This window comes from Rhinolophus ferrumequinum, chromosome 2 (assembly GCF_004115265.2).
Source record: "Rhinolophus ferrumequinum isolate MPI-CBG mRhiFer1 chromosome 2, mRhiFer1_v1.p, whole genome shotgun sequence".
In the NCBI taxonomy this organism is placed as follows: domain Eukaryota; kingdom Metazoa; phylum Chordata; class Mammalia; order Chiroptera; family Rhinolophidae; genus Rhinolophus; species Rhinolophus ferrumequinum.
This window is the reverse complement of record NC_046285.1, coordinates 8,189,764-8,212,537: the sequence shown is the minus strand read 5'-3', so window position 1 is coordinate 8,212,537 and position 22,774 is coordinate 8,189,764. Positions and strand designations below refer to the sequence as shown.

Here is a 22,774-nt window from a genome sequence, read left to right as displayed (position 1 = left end):
AAATGATGCCACTTTCATCTATTAGATCCATCACCATCACTGGAGAACACTAGATTTAATTATCATTACCTGGAAACCAATTTTTAAAGCATATATTCCAGTGTCAAGTTTTATACTGGTTTTAAAACCACAAATTCTACAAATTATGAAAAATTCCCTATTACGTTTTTTCAAGGGGAGTGGGAATCCTTAATTTAATTAGACAACCAAGCTGTGGCAGTAAGTCTTTATTTTTCATTCAAGGTGCTATTGCAGGTAACCAGAGAACACACTGCTGTTTTCAGATATACAGAACTGAACACATTGCCCCACTGTGCACAGAAAACCAGCGAGCGTTGCCAGACACTAAAACCAGGAAATAAAATGGGCTGAAGTCACCTGTCGGGATGCTTACGAGTCACTCAGCAGTGTTACTGTGGGCTGTCTTTACCTGAAAGCAGGATTACAGTCACTCTGGCCGCCCTGGGGAACCCTAAAATGCAGGGCTTGTGAGGGCACAACAAGCAAGCAAGAGACCAACACCATGTCCCATTCCGAAGGGAGACTGATTTGGCACCCGGCTGAGCACATTGGAAGCTATCTCAATAGTTTAAGGTTGAGTCCCCTTTACCACATAACTCGGCAATGGGCGTAACTGACAAATATCTGACCCATCAATGAAATAAGCCCATGGTTAAAACACAGCAGTCTATGTAACAGAGTTGTTCTTTCACAGCTTCTGCCCGGTACTCACCTGCCCTACAAAAGCCCCACGTCTGATGAATTTCAGTGCAAGCCACTAGCAACTGTAACAGACCTTCCTTAACCCAGCTCTAAAAACTAAGTATAAGAAGTAAGTGCCTGCCAAGTGATGCGTCCACGGGAAGACTGCCGCGTTTCTACTGGAGGTAAGTGTCAAGTTTCCTCTTGATGTTGTCAAAGGAATCCGCTCCCATGTAATCAGCCTGGCCCTGTTCCCACCGCTCCTTCCGTTCTTCTGAGGACACAAAGGGCTGTGCTGGAGCTGAGCCCTCCCCAAGGGACAGCTGTGATGTGGCTCCTGAGATGTCTTCCTAGAAGGGAGAGCAGAACCACAGACTCCTTGAGAGCTGAAAATCAGACTGTTGTAAGGAATGCAGTAAATTGAACGTGAGAAAAGCCAGGGTGAATTATCATGCAAAGTAGCAAAAACTGAAAAGTATCACATGAAACAAACAAACAAAAAAGACACAGAAATACAAGGGTCATATGATTTTTTCCTAACAAAATGAAGACTTCTTGACTCAGTGAAAACATTGGGAGAACAAAGTAATTAGGGTTAATGTTTAAGTTCTGCATACCTTTCTACAGAAGCCACAAGAGAAAGCCAGTGTATAGACCAACTCTGAAAGCTGCAAACAGTTCATTAGAAAGTGTAAGATGGATGGACACGGGAACACGAGTCTCACGATAAATTCTTGATCTGTGTCGGCTCAGAAAGGTTGAGAACTTAAACAAAATGATACCTCCGAGCTAAGCTTCAGAAGGAACCTACCCAGAGAGCCGCACCTTGTACACAAGCTGTCACATCGTAAAAGCGAGAGCTAAGGGGTTGAGACCATGCACCAAACTCATCTGCCTGTTCAAGCTCATTACCAAGTAGCATCTATTCTTGTAGCTTGTTAGCTTAATTAGCTTAGTTTTGAACAACTGTCTCAATTCCCATCTTCACCTTTCCTGGTTCATAATTCTCAGTCCCTGGGTTGCAGAAGGAACAAAATAAATGTGCAGGAAATGGAGCAAACCTATTCTACATTAAATTTTATTCTCATTACCTATAGATACGCAATTAACTTCAATTGGACCATCAAGGAACATCAACGCTATCTTTCAAAAAACTCTGAAGGGAGAAAGTACTGGAAATCTTAGCGGAGAAAAAGGAAGGTGAATGAATACATATAGGTGTTGCTTTTGACAGAGAAAATGGGAGAACCAAATTTTCGATTACCTGATTTTGTTACTACATGTATGTAAGTGTCGGTGTATACATCTGCATTTACATAAACTGGAACTTCAGGTACTGGGGTGGGTTCCATGGGACTGTATTACAGCTCAGGCAGCAGAAGTCCTTCCCTTGGGTTAGGCCTGCCTCCGCCTTCCACTTGTAGCAGGAAAGATACAGGAGGCTCTTCAGAGTGTTTTTCCTAACAGTCTCTCAGACCTGGATTGGAATCCCAGTTCTGCTACTGACTAAATTACGTACCATCCTTAAGCCTCAGTTAATTCATTCTCACATATAAAAAGGGACTATCAACAATATTTCCTTGATAAAATAGTTGTAAGGGTTAAATAAAAAATAGCTAACTTTTCTTAAGCACTTATTATGTGCCAGGCAATGTTCCAAGTACAAGTGTTATTTCATGATCCACATAAAACAATTAGAGTAAGAATGTAAGTGTGAGTTATCTTTCCCTTTCTCCATTTTATATTTTGTTAAAAGTGTTAATAAATGAAATGGCTAAAATTTATACCACAGCAAAGAGATGGATCTCTTATAAGCTTAGTCTCTTACAATTATAGCAAGGTAATTAACTGATCAATTAGACTTGATTATAATTCATCCATTCAGTTATAGGCTTTATATCTTAATATGTAGCATAAAAGTTTAATTTCTTTTCCAATTCTTAAAAAAGAATAAACCTCAGAGGAAGACCTTTAAAATCAGAAAAGATGATAAGCAGTTTGTTATTGTAAATGTTAATAAGGCATCTTCCTCTTACGTTGTTTCTTTTTAAGATACTATCTAACCATAGAGGAGTTCAAGCAGCAAATCAAAATAATCCTAGAAAAGTATTTGTATGTTCATGTTATTGTAATTTTCACTGAAAACACATTATTCTGAGCAATGGCAAAAATAAAGCAAGTGTATTTAAATGTTTGCAGCTTCTAAAACATTAAATAAATGGGACAGCCTTTATTCTTATAAACCACCGCGTTAGGAACATCTCACAATCTTAGGACAATGGGCTAAGAATTTTATAGTTATAATATATGGATATATAGGAAAACCTCTAAAACCCTTTATTATGCTCTCAGATCTAATGAAATCTGCCACAAAATCTACTGTTTTAGCCTTTGCTGGTAACATCTCTCCCCTCTGAGATGGGTATTGTTTTTTAAACACAAAATTTGTTTATCTCTTTGTTTAAAATACCACCAAATAATCCATTTCTGCCAGTATACCAGGTTTTTCAAAATACAGCATCAAATTACCTGAAAGAAAGTTCAACACAGAACCTACCACATTTAGATACGAGCAGGTGTCCTGGACAAGGCCGAACTGCTGGAGCAGCGGGAAAACACTGCTGGTGAAGATGTCCCACCACAGGTCGAGAAACTGGGGGTGAGTCGTGATGGGATCAGGGGACTCACTTCTGACAGTCTTTGTTTTGGGGTCATAAGTATAATTCCACGGTTTGATTTGTCCCAGGAAATGCACAACTTTGGCATTTGCGCCAAACCTGCCGAGTGAACACAAGTTGAACTGATTAGCGGATGCGGAGCGCTAACAAAATAAGCAGCGTTTCGTTCCAGAGCCTTAGCAGTGCACCTCCCATCCTGCAGCAGTGGTTGGAAAGGAAATTTTTCACTGAAAAATTTTTTGATGTGCTTCTTAGGTTATTCAATTGTATGTTAAATATACACAAAAATCTGAAAGTATCAGGGGATCAGTGCACAACCGAAACACCGATTCCTGGTGGATAGGGTAGGTCCGAGCACTTGGAAAACCACTTGCTATTATTACCTAGTAAAGTTGAAAATGCTCACGTTCTACAACCCAGAAACTGGGCTCGCAGGCATGTACCCCAACGAAACTACTACACACACGCAACATAACCAAATGGGCCATAACCAAAATGCTCCGAGCCCCAGCACTGTCTGAAATAGGTACGGACTCGAAACCACCCAGATGACCACATGTGAGGTGAGCTTATCGTTCAGCAAGTGTTCACTCCTCTTCTCCGTCTCCCCGAGGGAGCACATCTTCCTGCCTCACTGATGCTGGGCGTGCTCATTTGACCTGCTTTGGCCAACTGAATGTGGGCAGAAGAGACTGTGCCTTTAAAAAGCACTGTTTGTTTTGTTCATCCTCTCTGAGAATGTGCCCGGGGTCCCCTGCCGGTTCCACATGAATGAGACCCATGGAGCAAACAGGGATCAAGCCTGTGGCCTGGCTCCAAACCCAGCTGAGATCATCGGAGCTGTCCCAGCCTCTCCACAAACACATGAGCAAGACACACATGCTCATTGCTGAACGTTACTCAGATTTTATGGTTATTGATCCATTCCTTTTTTTTCTTTCAAAAAATATTTACTATCAGCTCTATGCTAATCACTCATTGAGTATTATTCCCACTGTATAACTGCTCTTTGTACTTTTTAAATTTCATCATTTTCCCCCCTAGAAACACACCCACACCCTAGGTTGGTTAAAAGCAGAGGACTGAGCAGGGGAGGCTCACACATCTGTGTTTCCCTTCCTACTTCTGGCAGAAAAGTGAGCCAAGATATTTTCTCACATGCAATTTCAAACTTTAAATGGCTCTCTGTGCCTGTACCATGTAATAAAAACTAAATTATGTGACCTGGTCCTTAACATTCTTTTCTTTTTTTAAAAGGACAATTTCTGGTATATCTATATCATGGAATACAATACAGTAGTGAAAATGAATGAACTATAGCTACACGTATGTAGTAAATGAACTTTTAAAAATATGCCGGAAAAAAGAAATACATACAAATTTAAATAGAAAAACACGAATCCATTTAAAACAAAAACAAAAAAGTACTATTAAAACACTAGAAAACAGTAATCAATATAAATGTCATGGTATTGGTTATCCGGTGGAGAGGGGACACTGTGATGGACAAGGGACAAAAGAGCTTCTAAGAACTGGTTGTGTTCCATTTCTTAACTTGGGAGGTGGATATTTTTTAAAAATCGCATTTTTTTGTATATTCTCTTTTGTAGATACACTGTGTTTCACAATAATATCTTAAAAAGAATAAGAGTTAAGAGTGGTGCTGTTCTGGGTTGGAGGAAATGTATGCATAGAAAACCAAGTAAGAACACCGGTGAATACAAGTGCCAAGAGGAAGGTGGGAACAGTGGCTGCTCCAGGAATTCGGAGGCAGGAGGCGGTGGAAGCTAATTAGGATCCCGGCGGCAGGAGGTGCTGAGCCGGCGGATGGGACGTCAGTGTAGGACAGAGGAGCTGCGGAGCGGGTGCTGACACGGGGAATTGCAGGCAGGGGAGGGCAGCTCTCAGGCGAGCGTCTGTGTGCTGGCCCAAGTCTCCTCCAACTGGAGCCCAGGAGGACGCTTTGCTAGGGAAAGGGGAAATGGGACAGATCCTTGTGTGTGAGGCTCACGTGTCAGGTTTTAGTGGATTTATCACAGAGGCAACCGAAGGATTTGATCACGATATACAGATCAATATGATGCAAACTCTAGTCACGTAACCTTTCCCAGCTCCTAAAATTTATTATTATTTTTTAATGTCAGAGACCTGTTACATAGCTATCACTGGACACGCCTGGGAATAACAGTCCTGCGAGGTGGTGTCCCTGATGGGTAATGGAGGCTCCTGGGAGGAGGCGATGCAGTGGCAGGGATCGGATTTGGCTCCCTTGTGCCTCTCTCTCCAAGCCTGAGCTCTTCCCATCCTGCCATGCCCCCCTTCCCAAACTACTCAAGTAGAGCCTACTGTAACGTTCCTCCTAAGGGTGACCATCCCAGAATGCATTTCTTCTGAAAAAGATGCACATACCTGGTACCCCCAAGCTTACTCTTGATTTTATGCATACAGTATAGTCACACACACACACACCCCGCTCCATTTTATCCGTAAAAGGATAGAAATCATAATGCTCAAATCCGTGCACAGTATGGCTTTCATGAAATAAGCACCTGTGATATGTACGGCATGGTGCTCAACGTGTGGTCCCAAGAGCCTTTTCTCCAAACAGTGAGATGAGTCACCAACATTAAGGTAATAAACAACAGCAAAAGCAAGGCAACAGCTCGGGGCTACCAGGGCAACACCCACGTGACGGGCTATGGAAAGTCCATCGCAGTTTAGGGCAGGTGGGCATCTTCAGGAGACGCTCTGTGCCGGGAGTGGGCCCGACAAGGCCTGGGAAAGACGTGCAGCACTAAGGCAGCTGCCTTCAGCAAATGTTCTGATGATGACGGGACCCAAACCAGAGCTCCGACCCTGGTGTGCTGGGGTGGGGAGGGCCCGTACCGCCTCATCCCTGCAATGTAAACACTTAAGCCTAAAACCAGAGTAGAGAGCGGTGAAAGCTTCTCCGACACTCACTCCCCCTGACTCAGCTTCCCCGCCGGCAATGACAGCATTTGTCTGCTCCTCCTGTATTAGCTGACCAGTAAGCCTTGGCCATGATTTGCTTAGACCTGATATAAACGTCATACACACTCATGACATGAGAGGTACAAATACTAATTAAAGCAAATTAAAAGATGAATATAGAAAAACTCTATTCCTTTCTAACCTGCTCTCTTGTGTACTCACTTGTGCCAGGAGAACATGTGCATGATTTATGTCAGTTAACCTCCTATGTGAGGAAAGCAACGCTTGAAGAGGGTAACTACCTCGTGTAGGATCGTATGGCCGGTGAACAACAGGGCTGGGATTCCACCCAGCAGTCTGGCTCCGACGCCAAGGCTCTTAACCACAGCCAGGCTGTGTTTATGAGACACTCCCAGAATTTTAAGGACATCGTCCGAGAGTGACACTTGTTACTCCATGGATTAACTCCCTGCCTATAGATGATCAATCTGAAAGGTGGAAAAGTGTGCCTAACAAGCCCTGGAAATACCCCAAATATAGTCAAGAACACAGCAACAGGAAGTAAGCCATAGGAAAGCAAGCTACAAAGCAAGCCACTGAGCAGTGTCTGAAGGAAGACTGTTCTCAGAAAGGTGCAGATTGCATCAAGTTTAGCAAAAAGAGGTGAGAACGAGAACAAGAAATGGATGGTGCTTCTTAGGGCCAGCTAGCCAGTGGCCCTTGTGGACTGAGCTGGACAGTGTCTACGGCCTCCAGCTCCTCTCCACACCTCAGTCCGTGAGCTGGGCCCTCAAAGCTCGGGCACAGGACCCCCAGGGAATGCCACTGCAGTGCCACAAATGTCTGCACAGGGAGGCTGCCCGTGTCTCCCTCAGCCCCAGGCTGCGTCTGTACTCGATGGTGGCTCCGGGACTTCTGTAACGTCCCTGGATGCCGGCTTTATGCTGATTAGATGCCGCCCCATGTGGCCCCTGCATGTCTACAGGAACTCCATCTGGGGACACAGTCCACACCCTGCATTTCACTGTGGCTCAGGCCTGGACTCTACCTCCAGGAATCCATGGTCTTCGAGTGTCTCTTTAATGCTAAGTTATTGTTACCCTCAGCGGCTGGGGAAGGATCCTTCTTCCTTAAAATTAGCTCCTTCAGCTATTCTACCCTTACAGCGTGAAACATTGTATCTACTGGCTGGAACTTTCACAGGCAGCGCAGTCTTGGTTTTAAGAAAGTTCTTGATACCCCTGCTTGAGGTAGAAATCAAGATCATAAGGGTCCTAAATCTGGGTGGAACTGCCCTTTCTGTCCAAAGGCGAGGAATTCCTTGGTGCTGGTAAGTTGGGTGAGGGTGAGAGGGGCATAGGTGAGCAGGAGTGTGCAGGATGTACCCTGCGATGTACCCTCCTAACAGCTTCCCAAACTTCAGCAACAAAACGAGTCCCAGAGTGCATGCTGTGTGAGTAGGTTTCCTGCACAAACTGACCGGCGCCAGGGTATTGATGGGCAGACCAGAGACAGCTCATGTGGATTCAGGAGTGTGATCGCAGAGACGCGTAAAAGAGGAAGTAAGAAAGACGCTGGGACACACAGAAATCAAGTGCAGGCTTCGGATGTTATGGGTTCAGGCTGGGATCAGCCCTGTTTCTGTAGAGTAAGGGGCAGGAACTCTTTTTGTAGGTATGGAACCTAACGGCCACACAGCCCACGGACTGATGGAAGCGATCAGGGGCGGGAGGAAAACGAGTTTTAGAGCAAGGACTCTATGAGAAGAGCAGGCCTGGGGGAGTCACTGCATATGGAAGGTTTGGGCCAACCCCGCCGGGGCCTTTTGAGGCGGGGAAATTGGGCAGCTGCTCACTGGTAAACGCGGGGCCCAGGAACGGGGGAGGGAAGTGAAGAGGGACTGTGAAGTTTGGCCTAAGGTCCTCATGCACAGGACGTCCCTGGAAATCATCTAGGGCGGGCCTGGGCTTGATATAAGGTGGACTGTTAGGCCTCACACTGGCTGCCTTATATGCAGGTTTGTGCATTATACAGTGAAAACTGTACAACCATAGAAAGTCTGGGGCAAGACGGCAGAGTAGATACATATTGTGCTCACCCATGAACACATTAAAATTACAGCTAAATTATAGACCAATCAACCGGGAGAACCATTTAAAGTCTAGCTGAACAGAAGTCTTCCAAGATTGAATCACGAACAAACAGAAAATCTGCACACACCAATTATTACAAACGACATCGAATCAGTAATCAAAAAACTCCCAACAAACAAAAAGTCCTGGACCAATGGCTTCACAGGTGAATTTTAGCAAACATTCAAAGAAGAATTAACACCCATCCTTCTGAAACTATTCCAAAAAATTCAAAAGGAGGGATGTCTTCCAAGCCTGCATCCCAGGAATAAATCCCACTTGATTGTGGTGTATGATCTTTTTAATATATTGTTGAATTTGGTTTGGTAATATTTTGTTGAGGATTTTTGCATCTATCTATGCTCATCTGGGATATCAGCCTATATCTCTCTTTTTTTTTGTAGTGTCTTTATCTGGTTTTGATTCAATATCTACAAATCAATTAACATGACATACCACATAAAGAAAATGAAAGATAAAAAATCCCATGATTATATCAATAGATGCAGAGAAAGCATTTGACAAAATCCACTAAAGTGGGAATAGAGGGGACAGGCTTCAACATAAAGAAAGGCTATATATGAAAAACCCACAGGGGAAAAGCTAAGTGCATTTTCCTTAAGATCAGGAACAAGACAAGAATGTCCACTTTCACCAGCGTTATTCAACACAGTATTGGGAGTCCTAGCCACAGCAATCAGACAGAAAAAGAAACAAAAGGCATCTAAATTGGAAAGGGAGACAGAAAACTGTCATTATTTGCAGAAGACATGACACTATATATAGAAAACCCTAAAGATTCCACCAAAAAACTATTAGAACTGATACATGAATTCAGTAATGTAGCAGGATACAAAATTAATATTCAGAAGTTGGCTGTATTTTTATACACCACTAACAAACTATCAGAAAGAGAAATAAGAAATCAATCCCATTTACAATTGCATCAAAAAACAAAAAACAAAAACAAAAAACAAAAACAAAAAAACAATAAACTAGGAATAAATTTTACCAAGGAGGTAAGACCTGTACTTTAACAGTGTTAAAATGCCCACACTACTCAAAGCAATTTACAGATTCAGTGCAGTCCCTATCAAAATACCAAGGACATTTTTCACAGAACTATAATAAATAACCCTAAAATTTATATGAAACCGCAAAAGACCCCCAATAACCATGACAATCTTGAGAAAGAAGAACAAAGCTGGAGGCACCATGCTACCTGATATCAAACTATACCACAGGGTCATAGTAATCAAAACAGCATGATACTGGCATAAAACAGACACATAGATCAATGGAACAGAATAGAGAGCCCAGAAATAAACCCATGCCTATATGGTCAATTAATCTATGACTAAGGAAGCAAGAATATAAGTGGGGTAAAGACAGTATCTTCAACAAATGTTGTTGGAGAAACTGGACAGATACACGCAATAAAAATAAAACTGGATCACCTTTTTACTCCACATACAATAATAAACTGAAAATGGATTAAAGACTTTTAAGCGTAAGACACAAAACCATAAAACTCCTAGAAAAAAACATATGCAGTAAATTCTCTGACATTGCTTTTAGTAGTAGTTTTCCTGCTATATCTCTTTGGGCAAGGGGAAAAAAATAAATGGGACTACATCAAACTAAAAAGTTCTTGCACAGCACAGGAAACTATCAACAAACCAAAAGACAATCTACTGAATGGGAGGAGATATTTTCCAAGGATACATTAAATAAGGGGTTAATATCCAAAATTTATAAGGAACTGATACAACTCAACACCAAAAATCTCCAGACAATCCAATTGAAAAATGGGCAGAGGACCTGAATAGACATTTCTCCAAAGAGGACATACAGATGGCTAATAGACATGTGAAAAGATGCTCAATGTCACTAATCATCAGAGAAATGCAAATTAAAACCACAATGAGACACTACCTTACACCTGTCAGAATGGCTATCATCAGTAAATCAACAAACAACAAGGGTTGGCAAGGATGTGTAGAAAAAGGAACACTCGTGCACTGTTGATAGGATTGCAAATTGGTGTAGCCACTATGGAAAACAGTTTGGAGGTTCCTCAAAAAATTAAAAATAGAACTGCCTTATGACCCAGCAATTCCGCTTCTGGGTATTTATCCAGAGAAATCTAAAACACTAATTTGAAAAGATATATGCACCCCTATGTTCAGTTCAGCATTATTTGTAGTAGCCAAGATATGAAAGCAACCCAAGTGCCCATCGATAGACGAATGGATAAAGAAGATGTGGTACACATATACAATGGAGTACTACTCAGCCATAAAAAATGAAATCTTACAATTTGTGACAACATGGATGGACTTGGAGGATATTATGCAAAATGAAATAAGTCAGTCAGATAAAAACAAATAACATGATTTCACTTACATGTGTAATCTGAAAAACAAAATAAGTGAACAAACAAAACAGAAACAGACTCATAGATACAGAGAACAAGCTGATGGTTGGCAGATTGGCGGGGAGGGGAATTGGGAGGTTGGGTGAAAAGGTTAAAGGGATTAAGAAGTACAAATTAGTAGTTACAAAATAGTTACAGGGATGTAAAATACAGCATAGGGAATACAGTCAATAATATTGTACTGACTATGTACAGTGCCAGGTGGGTACTAGACCAATCAGGGGGATCACTTTGTAAATTATATAAATGTCTAACCACTATGCTGTATACCTGAAATTAATATAAAATAATACTGAATGTCAACTGTAATTAAAAAAAAGACATCAGCACACACATATAACATACTGCATCCTATTAACTGAGTTTTGGTTGAGATGAACTGTCTTCACAATATATATGTGAGCTTTAAGAACAAAAGTTTGTGAAAATATAATTTTTTTATGTTGTAAAATAAATGTGAACAAAATAAAAATACTATATAATTGTGTACTAACTGTACAAACAGAACACTATTTATACAGCAAAGTAGCCTGAAGGGCTCGCTCTCTTAGCTTTCATAGTAAAACACTTTGTTCACAAAAAAGATGAGCAAAAGGTTTCACACAGTTTTTGTATCTAGAGTTTCAATTAACTTAGATACGAATTTCATGTAATTATTTTTTTGTCTCAATCATATTGCCTGAGGAATGTTTTTAAAAATCGTTTTTTAAATTATTTTAACCAATTAATTTAGTCTTCTGTCATTTATGAAAATCCAAAATAACCGTTATTAAAATATAATAAATAAGAGGACAGGTAATAAGTACAAGAAGAAATTACTTCTTGCTTGAAAGAACATTTTAGCCTAAGTGGAAATTTGGGAGTGTTGTTTATACATGGGTAACTCAGGATATTTCGCTGGTTTAGCTCTGTCTCACCAAAGGCAACAAGCAGGTACCAGTCAGAACGTATGTTGCCTGGCTAAGAGAAAAATAGTTGATGAATAACAAGTGGGAAATGTTGATGTCAAAAGATAAAGTCAACTGACCTCGACCCAGGACGAGGATAACTAGAAGATTTACTGATTCACTGCCTGATTTATCCACCGAATTACCAGCCAGGAACAATAATAAAAAAAAGTTGGGTACATACCACAATTGTCTCTAAATTACTGAGAGCCATTCATTCTGACCCAGTAATGGGTATTTGTCTCAGCTTGCACATACCTCTTAAAATAAGTGTTCTAATTTTAACCAGATAGAATCTCCAAACAGACGTCCAGATCACAAGACATGGTTTGAACCTGAGCCAGCAATAATACTGCTTATGTTAGCCGTTAAAATAATCCCTGTGACCTGATGTTACCAAAAGATCAGATAGAATTTTCATGACTAGTTTAGCAGTTGAGAAATGTAGCTGGTAACATGTGGATGAGACAACAGAACTGTTTAGAACGGAAAAGGAATCCTTGGCTGCACACAGGAACAATTTTACGTGAAACTCCTTCTGTGCAAAGTTCATTTAGGTACCAAGAAAGAGAAATCAGCACTGCTCGCGCGACCCTGCTCTGGGAAGGGTGGTGGCAGTGCTGGCCATCCTCTGCCCTCTTCTGTCACTTGTTTGCTCTGCTACGTGGCCACTCACTCTCGTACCTTCTCAGACCCACTCTCGCACAATCACCCTTCTCCCACAGCCAACAGCCACCTCTCTTTCTCGTCAAAAAATTCCTCCCCTTGCCCATTCACAGTCTGCATCAAGTCATACACCCAGGTGCCCAAGGGTGGGCTGGTCACGCAGAGTGGACCTGGGACTACGGAGCAAGAGTGAGTGCGTGTCCCACCTCCAGCAAACAGCTGTGGCCACCAGGAAACACCCAGTGTTTCCTTACCTTTCAAGCTCAGTGACCCTCCCAGTCACGCTCCGGAAATCAGAACGTCAGTGCTAAAACCCAGACTTCAAGAACCAGAGTAGGAGCGAGGTAACGACACCACCTACCAGGCTGGCCTGTCTTCACCAAGTAGGCCAGGGAAAGCCCCACCGAGCCAGGCCACCAGGGAGACTTTCCTGGGGGTTGTATGTCATTCTTAGTCTCTCCTGGCTGACTGCTTGCCCATTCATTCATTCATTCATTCACTCATTCAAACAAAAACTACACCCGCCCACCTGCATCTGTACACACACCCTCTACCTCCCTTCCTGTTACCGCCGGCTCTTCCCTGAAGCCGACCTCCCCACTTGTGCGCTAGGACACACCCCTCTCACCTACTGAGGACGTCACACAAGCCCCCCCTCCGCTTTCACACTACTAGGGGTTCTCTCTCCCTCCCTCCTGGGTCGTCCCATTAGAACACAGACGTGCTGTAACTCCCCATCTTGACAAGACGATCACCACCACCCTCTCTTGATCCCACATCCCCATCCAGCGCCCAACCCTTTCTCTGCTCCCTTTTAAAGGAAACGTTTCAGGAGAGTTGTCTACATTCGCGGTCTGCCATCGGCATTCTCTCGGACCCGCTCACTCAGGCTTTCTCTTCCGCCAGATGTGCTCTTGCCAAGCTCACCAGTGACCACATCTCAGGCCACTGCCAGTTCCAGTCGTCCTCAGTCTGACCTATCACAGCATCTGCCACCGTCCCCTCCTCTGTGAAATGCTCGTCGCTTGGCTGGGCCTCCTGCCGCGCTGTTCTCAGACTCTCGACCCTGTTCCTCCTCATTTTCCTGCGTCAGGGCTCAGTCTTCAGGACTCTCTTCAATCATAATCATATACTTGGTTACAGCACCGTGTCACGTGGCTATAAATATTGCTTATATGCGGACAACTCCCATAGTTATGTCTCACCCTCAATTCCCAACTCTTCTATCTACTTAACTATTCCATGTTTCCACTGGGATGTTTAATATGCACCTCGTACTTAATGCTTCCCAAACTTATTAATTCAATACATCTCTGGTCAATCCTTGCCCCACAAAGCGGCTTCACGCACTGTCTTTCCCATCTCAGGAAACGGCATCCCCCTTATTCAGGCTGTGTAGGCCCCAGAGCTGTAACAGTCATCTTTGACATCTTTCGTCCACATCCCACAGAAAATCTGCTTTTTTTTTTTCAGAAGAAGTTGGAAATCTGAGTTTCATGTGAAATTCCCTAATTTGTTGGCACTGACAACTCAGGACATTAACTATGGAAGAGAGACAAAACATGCCTGGGGCACAAATCCAGTCTGCAGCCCAGCATTTGAGACCTCTGAGGAGGGGACATCTTCCACCTGTTCCCACGAGCTTCCTCTCCTACTGAGATGGCATTTCTCCACCAGGCTCTGTCCATGAGGATCACCCCTTGTGCCCATGTTGCCTACTGTCAGAGCAGCCCCCAAGGGCCGGGCTGGGTCTGCGGTGGCAGCTTTTCCCTCGGTGATAAGGACCAAGCAGGAGAGCAGAGCAGGCAGATCGTCTGATAAACACTTAGCGATGCAGTCGGGACGACCAGATGGCCATGCTGAGAAATGGGACATCTGAGGCCCCACAGGCATCACTAGTGCTCAGAAAGGAGGAACAAGACATGCATGCAACCACCCCTTGATTCTTCTTCAACACTCAAACCATGAGGGACTGTACCACGTGACACGCAGGAAACGGCACGCGAGCCATTGCTAGGTTGATCAGACTACAGGTCCCGCATTCATCTTTGGGGGCCCCACTGAGCAGAATGCATGGCACCTCCCCAGGCTCCAGGCCGCCGACTGAATGCACAGGTGAGGTCCAACAGATGGCTCAAGAAATAAAGGTGATCCGAACTACAGAGCCTCAGGGTTTTAGGGGAAGAGGTCTGAGTGTGAAAAATGAACACAGGAAGGCTCTGGTTCCAATGACAATAGTCACAGGACAGTTGGAGCCAAGGGCATCTCAGGGCATCCAAAACCCCAACCAATCAGAAACACCTAAGAATGACAGAATTTGGAACACTGAAGGTTCAATTTCATTTTTGGAAGATACTGATTTTTAAAGAGGTTTGATAAGGTTGTAGAGAATAAGCCACATTCCTGAAAAAGAAATAATGGATATGAATTATCTTCAGAAAGGTTAAAGCAGTGAACAAATGGAAAGAAATCTTTTAGGATTCTCGACTTAGTTTCTGAGACTAGCCCAGGCGTGCCTGGGTCTCAGATCACATCTAAACTCACGTAAAATGGTAAGTGAAAACGTTTAGTTGGAAAGTATTTGGTAAATCAAGCTTCGTAGTGAATCAATTTGACCAATTAATTTATATGACAGTTTGAAGCAGTACCAGATTTCTTTATCTCTGCTTTAGGCCCATTTTACATCGCATGATATGACATCCATAGCATTTTGTCGGTGGATATAACAGAACACTAAAATGGAAATAAATGACTAATTTTAAAAAGGCGGCGGGATGGCTCAGTTGGTTAGGGCGTAAGCTCTCAACAACAAGGTTGCCGGTTCAATTCCCGCAAGGGATGGTGGGCTGTGCCCCCTGCAACAAAAGATTGAAAATGGCGACTGGACTCGGAGCTGAGCTGCGCCCTCCATGGCTAGATTGAGGGACAACAACTTGACTTGGAGCCTATGGGCCCTGGAGAAACACACTGTTCCCCAATATCCACCAATAAAATCTTTAAACAACCACCACAACAAAAGACTAATGAGACTTTGCTTAGTGCTACGCATAAGCCAAATTCTATGCTACACAGATAAAACAGGCCCTCCACATGGAGAAAACTTAAAAAGAAATTAATATTGACTAAAATCCTACTATTACCTAAACAATATGCTCGGCACTTTCAAAAATATTATTTCACTGAAAAATGCATTATGAACTTGTTTCTCAATGCATACATTACAAATTAACTTAAAAATGACAAAAACCAAGCATTTTAGTTCTCAAATTGTGCTGTGTTAAAGAGGATCTTGTCCTACAGAAAATACTACTAATTTTGTTTTTTTCAGAAGCTATGTTTGAGTATTCATTCAAAGGGATAAAACTATTAAGTGTAATTCCTTTATGTTTTGTTCTATCCAAATGCTATGTAGAGAAAATAATTAGATATGCTCCTTTCATGGCTCCAATTCAATTAGGTTTGCTTCATCTTAGGCTGTCCTTCAGCAGAAACTTCATGTACTAGCAAGGCGACACCATTCTAAGATATGCAAAGCTCTAAGATGCTGGGGCATCGAAACACTGCGAACAGGGCCTTGCGACCTCATGGAGACTGCTTGGAGCTGGTAAGACAAATTCTCTACTCCTTTTTATGTAGCCCAAGTTGTTCTAAGCCACTCCATGGTTTCTCATTTTACGTGCCACCACCCATGCTGTCCTAGGGAAGGCCAGAAATCACAGCGCCACTCCGTCCTGGAGGCCACCAGGGGTATTGTGTGCCCAACAGTGGTTTTCAGATTCATGTGGAGCTCCCAGAGGTCCACTGGGCTCATTGTGGAGTAGCTGTGGTGGCCCAAACGTTGAGAATAGTCCACTTCAGCTTAGAGATTTGGACCACAATTTTATATTAATTTGAAACAAACAAACAAACAAGTAAATGTAACTATCTGTCTTTTCAGCCCTTCCAAATTGAAAGAAAAATAAATGTAAGGAAAAATGTCTCTGGAGATGGATCTCCTGCAAGAAAAACCCAAAGCACTTTCTGAGAGAGGGAAGGGAAAAGGCGTTCTCTGATCTGGTTCCGACATGACTAAGTAGAGAGCAGTGGGGTGAGACAAGGCACTGGTTTGAGCAGTCTTATCGCAGAAATGCAGAGCTGACGTCCCCAAGGGTGAGCCACACAGACGCAGCGTTAGCTCCTGTCAGGCCACAGGCCAGATGACGTCCAGCTCATGGATGGAGTTGCTCCCAACTTCCCCAGTGCGTCATATACTTTATGATTATGGCAATAAACCAAGGAGATTTCCAAAATTAGCACTCATTTGTTGAGCCAAGAAGAAGGAAGCATCTTAACCATTCTGGCAATTTAGATCTCAAAGTCGTTTTGTTTTGTTTTTATCCCCCCCTGGGAAATTCACTTAGAGGATATAAAAACCACTGGGTTCCTGAGATCCTGAGAGAGGGGGCAAATGAGTCTATCTCCTGCCTAAAAACTGCTTCACCGGCTTCTTGTTTTCCTTTGTCAGAATAAAATAAATGCAAGCAGTGTCTGTGCAAACCAGGCTCTCATTGAAAGGTACAGTGTGTTCAGTTTTGGTGGTAACGTGAAAATCAGATGAACTCCAAATGAACCATAGGGGAAATCGTCGCTAGGCACCGGGGGCCACATTACAGGAAAAACATGAATCTCTAAAAGCTAGGATGCCCCTGTGTGGGAACCGAGACCAACTGGGAGGACAGCAGATTCATTTCTCCCCGACATCTTCACCCAAGGGCACACGCTCACGGTGCAGAAATGAGTAGAAGGGTGGGCAGAGCCGCTCACAGCGACGATTGTTTCTCGTCTGCACGCGCTCATCATTTTGCTTGCTCAGCTGAATCTAGTCAATTACATTAAGCAAGTTCCCTCTTACACACAAATTCAGTTCTAGGGGGTCAGCTATGAGGTTTGCAGGAACACTGTTCAAACTGGCAGGGTTTGTTACAAGGCAAGAAAGATGAAAAAGAACCAGGCCCACATTTTCAAGCAAGACAGGTTCGTACTTTATAAGGCCAAGGACTGAGAGGAAAAAATAGTCCTTCCCCGACTCTGTGTGTCGCTAGCGAATCCTGTCCTGTGTGCTTTACTGGAACCACAGTTGGTAAGTTTGCGAGTCTGCCTGTTTTGTGCTCGAAAGGGAAGAGAATCAAGAGACTGTAATATGTCGGAGACACGTGCCGAGGGAACAGTTAGGGAGGAAAGCACACGAGATACTTATCATCCTTGTCTGGGGGATGTGACAGGGTCTGCCCGGAAAAGAACAGAGAAGGAAACATGTCTGCCACAGAAAGCCCGACAAGCTCATTACTGTGGTGCAAGAGGACTTGGGATAGTGAAAGATGAAGAGTGAACGGCCGTTTGTTTTCTGCTCACTCAGGAATGCCCACGTGAGACCGAGATGGAGCTCCAAGCCCAGCTCAATGAAGAGCTTCGCTGCTCACAGCTGTCTCAGGATTAACCTGACAGCTTGGCCTGCATTTGGGAAACCTGAATCATCTTCTTGCTGCAGCACAAATGAGTCAGAGGCTAAAGAGCAGGGCCCAGGCACTCAGGGAGGCAAGTGCTGCAAGAGGCTGCATCAGCTGCCGAATTAAAACAGCACCAGGGACAGTGCCAAACAAGCACACCGCCCAAAACAACAGCCATTCCCTGAGCCCTGCACTTCAGGTGTGTGAGCTCACTTACTCCTCCTGACAACCCTCGGGGGTCGGCCTTATTTTCCTCCTCGTTCTGCAGATGGGGAGCTGAGGCACAGAGCCTAAGCCATACAGCACGGGAATGGCAGCGTGAGGCCCTGCCTTTCCGGCTTTGGGGGTTACCCTTCTGCTGTGCCAGCTGTCAAGCGAAAAGGGCGAATAACCTAATGTTGCCTGAGTGCTGAGGGTAGGCCGGGCCCTGTTCCAACCACTTCCCATGACTACCCCCCTTAATGCTCACCATAACCTCTGAGGGACACTGAGGCAGAGAGAAGTCCAGGAACTAGCCTCACTTCCACTGAACCAGAAGCTTGGTAACCAGTAACCACCCAGGAAGTGGCTTCTCCAGGATGGGAACGGGGTGGCCCAGATGCACAGCCCCGCTCCCAACACCACACACCACACCGGTGCCAGCAACTGCTCAATCCCCGCAGCCACGTGGAGGGAACTGGGAACACCCTCATTTCACCAGAGAGGAAACTGAGACTCCGCAGACAGCGGGGGGCACAGGTGGCTCTGCACCCGTCTGTGTTCCTGAGCAGGATGAGCAGACGACTTACTGGAGGGCTGGCACCCCAGGGACTGGCGGGACCCTTTCCCACAAGGCAGCTAAGTGCCTGCAGAGTCACTCCAAGCACAAAGTGCTCAGTGACACCAAGTCCTCTCCCGTCGCAGCCACGGTTCTTACACGACAAAGACTTCCCTGCAAGTTCCCACCTGTTACTACCATCAGGCTGACAATGCACCCCCAAATCTTAAGCCCACTCCCTGCCCTCACCACCCCAACAGTCAAACCCTGTGCACTTACGCTTTAAATGCTGGGAGGTAGGAGTATACAGAAATGCTGCTTAGGTTATAAATGAATGGCAGGTGTTTTCTGATATCTGTTGTTGCCCAGCTGCTAAAAAACGTGTTCAGTAAACCCTGGTCCCCACCTGAAAGAAAGAAAAAAAAATTATAGTCACAGACTTCAAGGACAGTGCCATCATTTTACAGCAATATAGACCTAGAATTTTACAAACAGCTATTGATTCCATTTTTAAAATAAGCAATTCCACGTTACACCTACTACGGACATGTTAGGAAGTGGCCATTGTCCTGAGTCAATTCACCACTTCAACCAATACGGACGGAGCAGGTGCTGTGTGCCAGACCCCACACCAGGCACGGAGAGTCCACGGCTAACAGAGACGTGCTCGTCTCCTTCACAGGGGCCGGGTGGGGCGGGGTCAGGTGTACTGATACCCGCAAACCGAGAATCAACAAACCTCATCACAAGTGGGGAAGAGGGCAGTGAAGGAAAGTACAGGGTACCCTGAGATGCACGTGGAAGTGGCTTGAGACCCTGTCTGATGGGTATGGGAAAGCTTGCACGTGGAAGCTGCATTTAAGCCAGGTCTGAGGAGGACCTGACAAATGCAGAGGGAGAGAAGAAGGGCAAATGGTGTTCCAGGCAGAACGAAGGCGCACACCAAGACCTGCGGCGGGCAGCAACATGAAGCTGTGGAAAGACCTGAGTGGTGGCCCATGCAAGCGGACTGCAGAGTGGGGAGGGCACCAGGGGAGTCTCGGAGGTAAGTATGGACTAGCGACACCAGGCCTGGAGTTGAGATATTACGCCCAGTTAAAGATTTAGACTTTCTGTTAAGAGCAGAGGGGGAAAAAAAAAGGAAGAAGTAAAAAGCAAGAGAGCTATTGGGACAATGGAATTGTTTTCCCGAGCCCCCCAGTGCTGGCTCATCGACAGAAGGCCCAGCAGACCACATGTCCCCGGCACGCTCTCCTACCGCTGACCAACCGTCCAGGCAGGGCCAGCTCAGTCCTCACTGGGGCCAGGTCCGCCACAACCACGGAACAGCCACAGCACAGGGCTTGTTCAGCCCCGGGAGGTTCCTGGACCTCGTGCCGTCCTTAGAAAGTGAGGACCATGCCACTCATTCAAAAGAAGTAAGACCTATACAAATCTAAGCACCTAAATCACAAACACACAAATCACAAGTCACCAAACAGGCCACTACTCCACCTCCAAACATACTCCACCATGTAGCCCACGTGCTTCCTGTCTTAGGCTCAAGAGATGTCAGAACACCCTCACAGAACCGGAATCTCCCCTCGGCGGCAGAACAGCTCAGGTGTGGACACGTGGGTATGCACACCTGTGTGTGTGGGGGTGGGGGGCGGGGGGGAAGGCGGGCAGGGAACAGTTACTCCCCTCCTCCGTCTGCTGTGCCCTAAGATCGTTTCCTTTCTGCACATGCAGCAGGTCTAACTGGCTGTCATTACTGATTGGTTTTTCTTGGGTTTGAAAGATAATTTAAAAATTCGGAGATTTATTTAATATTTGGAGCTAAGCCGTAAGATCAGGGCACTAGGTTCACAGTCCAACTGCATCTTATCCATCCGTTGTATCCCATCTTCCCAAACACCCTCAATCTACTCTGTGGATCAAAGGCATCAGTTGAGCAAAAGTCTAGGAGCAACCTTTCTGTACAAGGGGGGCTCTGACAGGTACCCACTCTTCAAGGGACAAACAGCTCAACAGAAAATTGGAGTTTCAGATGAGGGTAAGCAGGATCAAATATAAATATGATGATGATGGAAAGAGAACTGACTGGATGGTGAACACACAATGTGATACCGTGTTTCCCCAAAAATAAGACCTCGCTGGACCATCAGCTCTAATGTGTCTTTTGGAGCAAAAATTAATATAAGACCAAGTCTTATATAATATTATATATAATATGTATTATATAACATTATATAAGACTCACCTTATATTAAAATAAGGCCGGGTCTTATGTTAATTTTTCCTTCAAAAGATGCATTAGAGCTGATGGTCTGGCTAGGTCTTATTTTCGGGAAAACATGGCATATAGATGATATATTACAGAATTGTACACCTGAAATTTATGTAGCTTTACTAACCATTGTCACCCCAATAAACTTTAATTCAAAAAAAAGAAAGAAAGGAAATTAGAGTTTCACCTTGTAAGTTCTAAAAGACAATAAAGATGGCGTCGGGATATGCTTCACTTGTTACACGAAGAAAAGAAGATTTTAGCTATACAGACAAATTAACATATTTTTGTGACAAAAAATATTAAAGCGAAAATACCATATTATTCATTAGAGGCTCACGCTGGATTCTACAGAGAAACCGCAAATGTGGGCATAGACACTGGTGGTGGAGGTACAGAGGCCTGAGGTCTTACTAATTTCCTTTTACACGTAATCATCACAATAAAGGCTGAGGAAATGTTCATAGTGGCTTTATTCATAATAGTGCAAAACTGGAAACAGCCCAAATGTCCTTCAATGTCCTACACCTTCAATGGGTGTAGGAATGTCTTAGATGGATCTCAAAGGAATCATGCTGGCTGCAAAGCTCCAAGCCCATAAGGGTACATACTGAATGACTTCATTTATACAGTATCTTTCACATGAAAAAAATTACAGAGACACGGAATAGATTCACAGTTGCCAGGGATGAGGGCGGGGGAGGGGAAGAGGTGGCCATGGCTACGAAAGGGTAGCCTGAGGGATGCTTGTGATGGAACTCTTCTGTACCTTGACTGTGGTGACGGTCACACCAAACTACACGTGTGATACAATTGCACAGAAACACAACAAGGAATACCAGTGAAACTGGTGAAGTCTGAGTAAGGTTGGGGGATTGTATCAATGTCCATTTCCTGGTTGTGGAATCAGAGTCACTCAAGATGTTACCATTGGGGGAAGAATACGGGATTTCTCTACAATGTTTCTTACAACTGAGTGTGAGCCTACAGTTCTCTCAAAATAAAAAGGTTTTTGTTGTTGTTTTTAAGTCTAAGGATTAATGTGATTAAAGTGCACACACAATACAGTCAAGAATTGTTAGTCATTAGATTCAAAATTGCACAAGATCAGAGATTATGGCTCTTTTTGTTTACCACTATAATTCTAGCATGTAGCAGAATGCCTTACATATAAGTGAATTATTTGTGGAATGAATATAAGAACCTTGAAGATGTTCTTTATCAGCAGAAAAGTTGAAACAACTTAAATATTCCACCCTAGAGGAATGATCAGTACACTGTGATACGAACCATTCATGGCAATATTATTCAGCCATTAAAACTAATGGTTCTGAAGACCATCTTCCAGCATGTATAAATATAAGGACTCGTGATTATACGGAAGGCTATAACCACTCATAATGGAAGAAAATGAATAAAACAACAGCGATTGTGTTAAGAGGATTGGTATGACAGATGCTCCTTCTCCCTGACTTTTCTTTAAAATTGTTGTATTATTTTTGTAATTTTAAAATTGGTTAATACAATTAGTGGAATGAGAAGATATTTTCTTTCTAAATATTCTTTACTTCTTAATTTATTTTTGTTATGAAGTACACTACCAAAAATATATATGTGTGTAGGTTATCAAGCATTTATAAAACTCTACTCACCCCACATCCCGTGTAAGAATGCGCATGTTACCAATATTGTTCAGCTCTCTGTGGGCTCCCCAGTCTGACCTCACTATCCCCTCCCGCAGAAGGAAC

General features: G+C 43.8%; 1 protein-coding gene across 3 annotated transcripts in view; it reads right to left on the bottom strand.

Moving 5' to 3' along the window:
• Nucleotides 1-212: 212 nt before the first annotated feature.
• Nucleotides 213-22,774, bottom strand: part of GYG1 (glycogenin 1) — a 35,961-nt gene continuing 13,399 nt past the window's right edge. For 2 of the 3 annotated variants that reach the window (XM_033092044.1, XM_033092062.1), the window contains exons 5-8: nucleotides 19,037-19,163; nucleotides 3,260-3,479; nucleotides 1,320-1,370; nucleotides 213-1,052 (exon numbers count right to left, since the gene is read on the bottom strand). In XM_033092044.1, the coding sequence (XP_032947935.1) occupies nucleotides 879-1,052; nucleotides 1,320-1,370; nucleotides 3,260-3,479; nucleotides 19,037-19,163 (572 nt within the window). In that variant the 3' untranslated portion in view covers nucleotides 213-878. The remainder of the gene's footprint in view (nucleotides 1,053-1,319; nucleotides 1,371-3,259; nucleotides 3,480-19,036; nucleotides 19,164-22,774) is intronic. The other variant, XM_033092053.1, reaches the window with a different exon arrangement.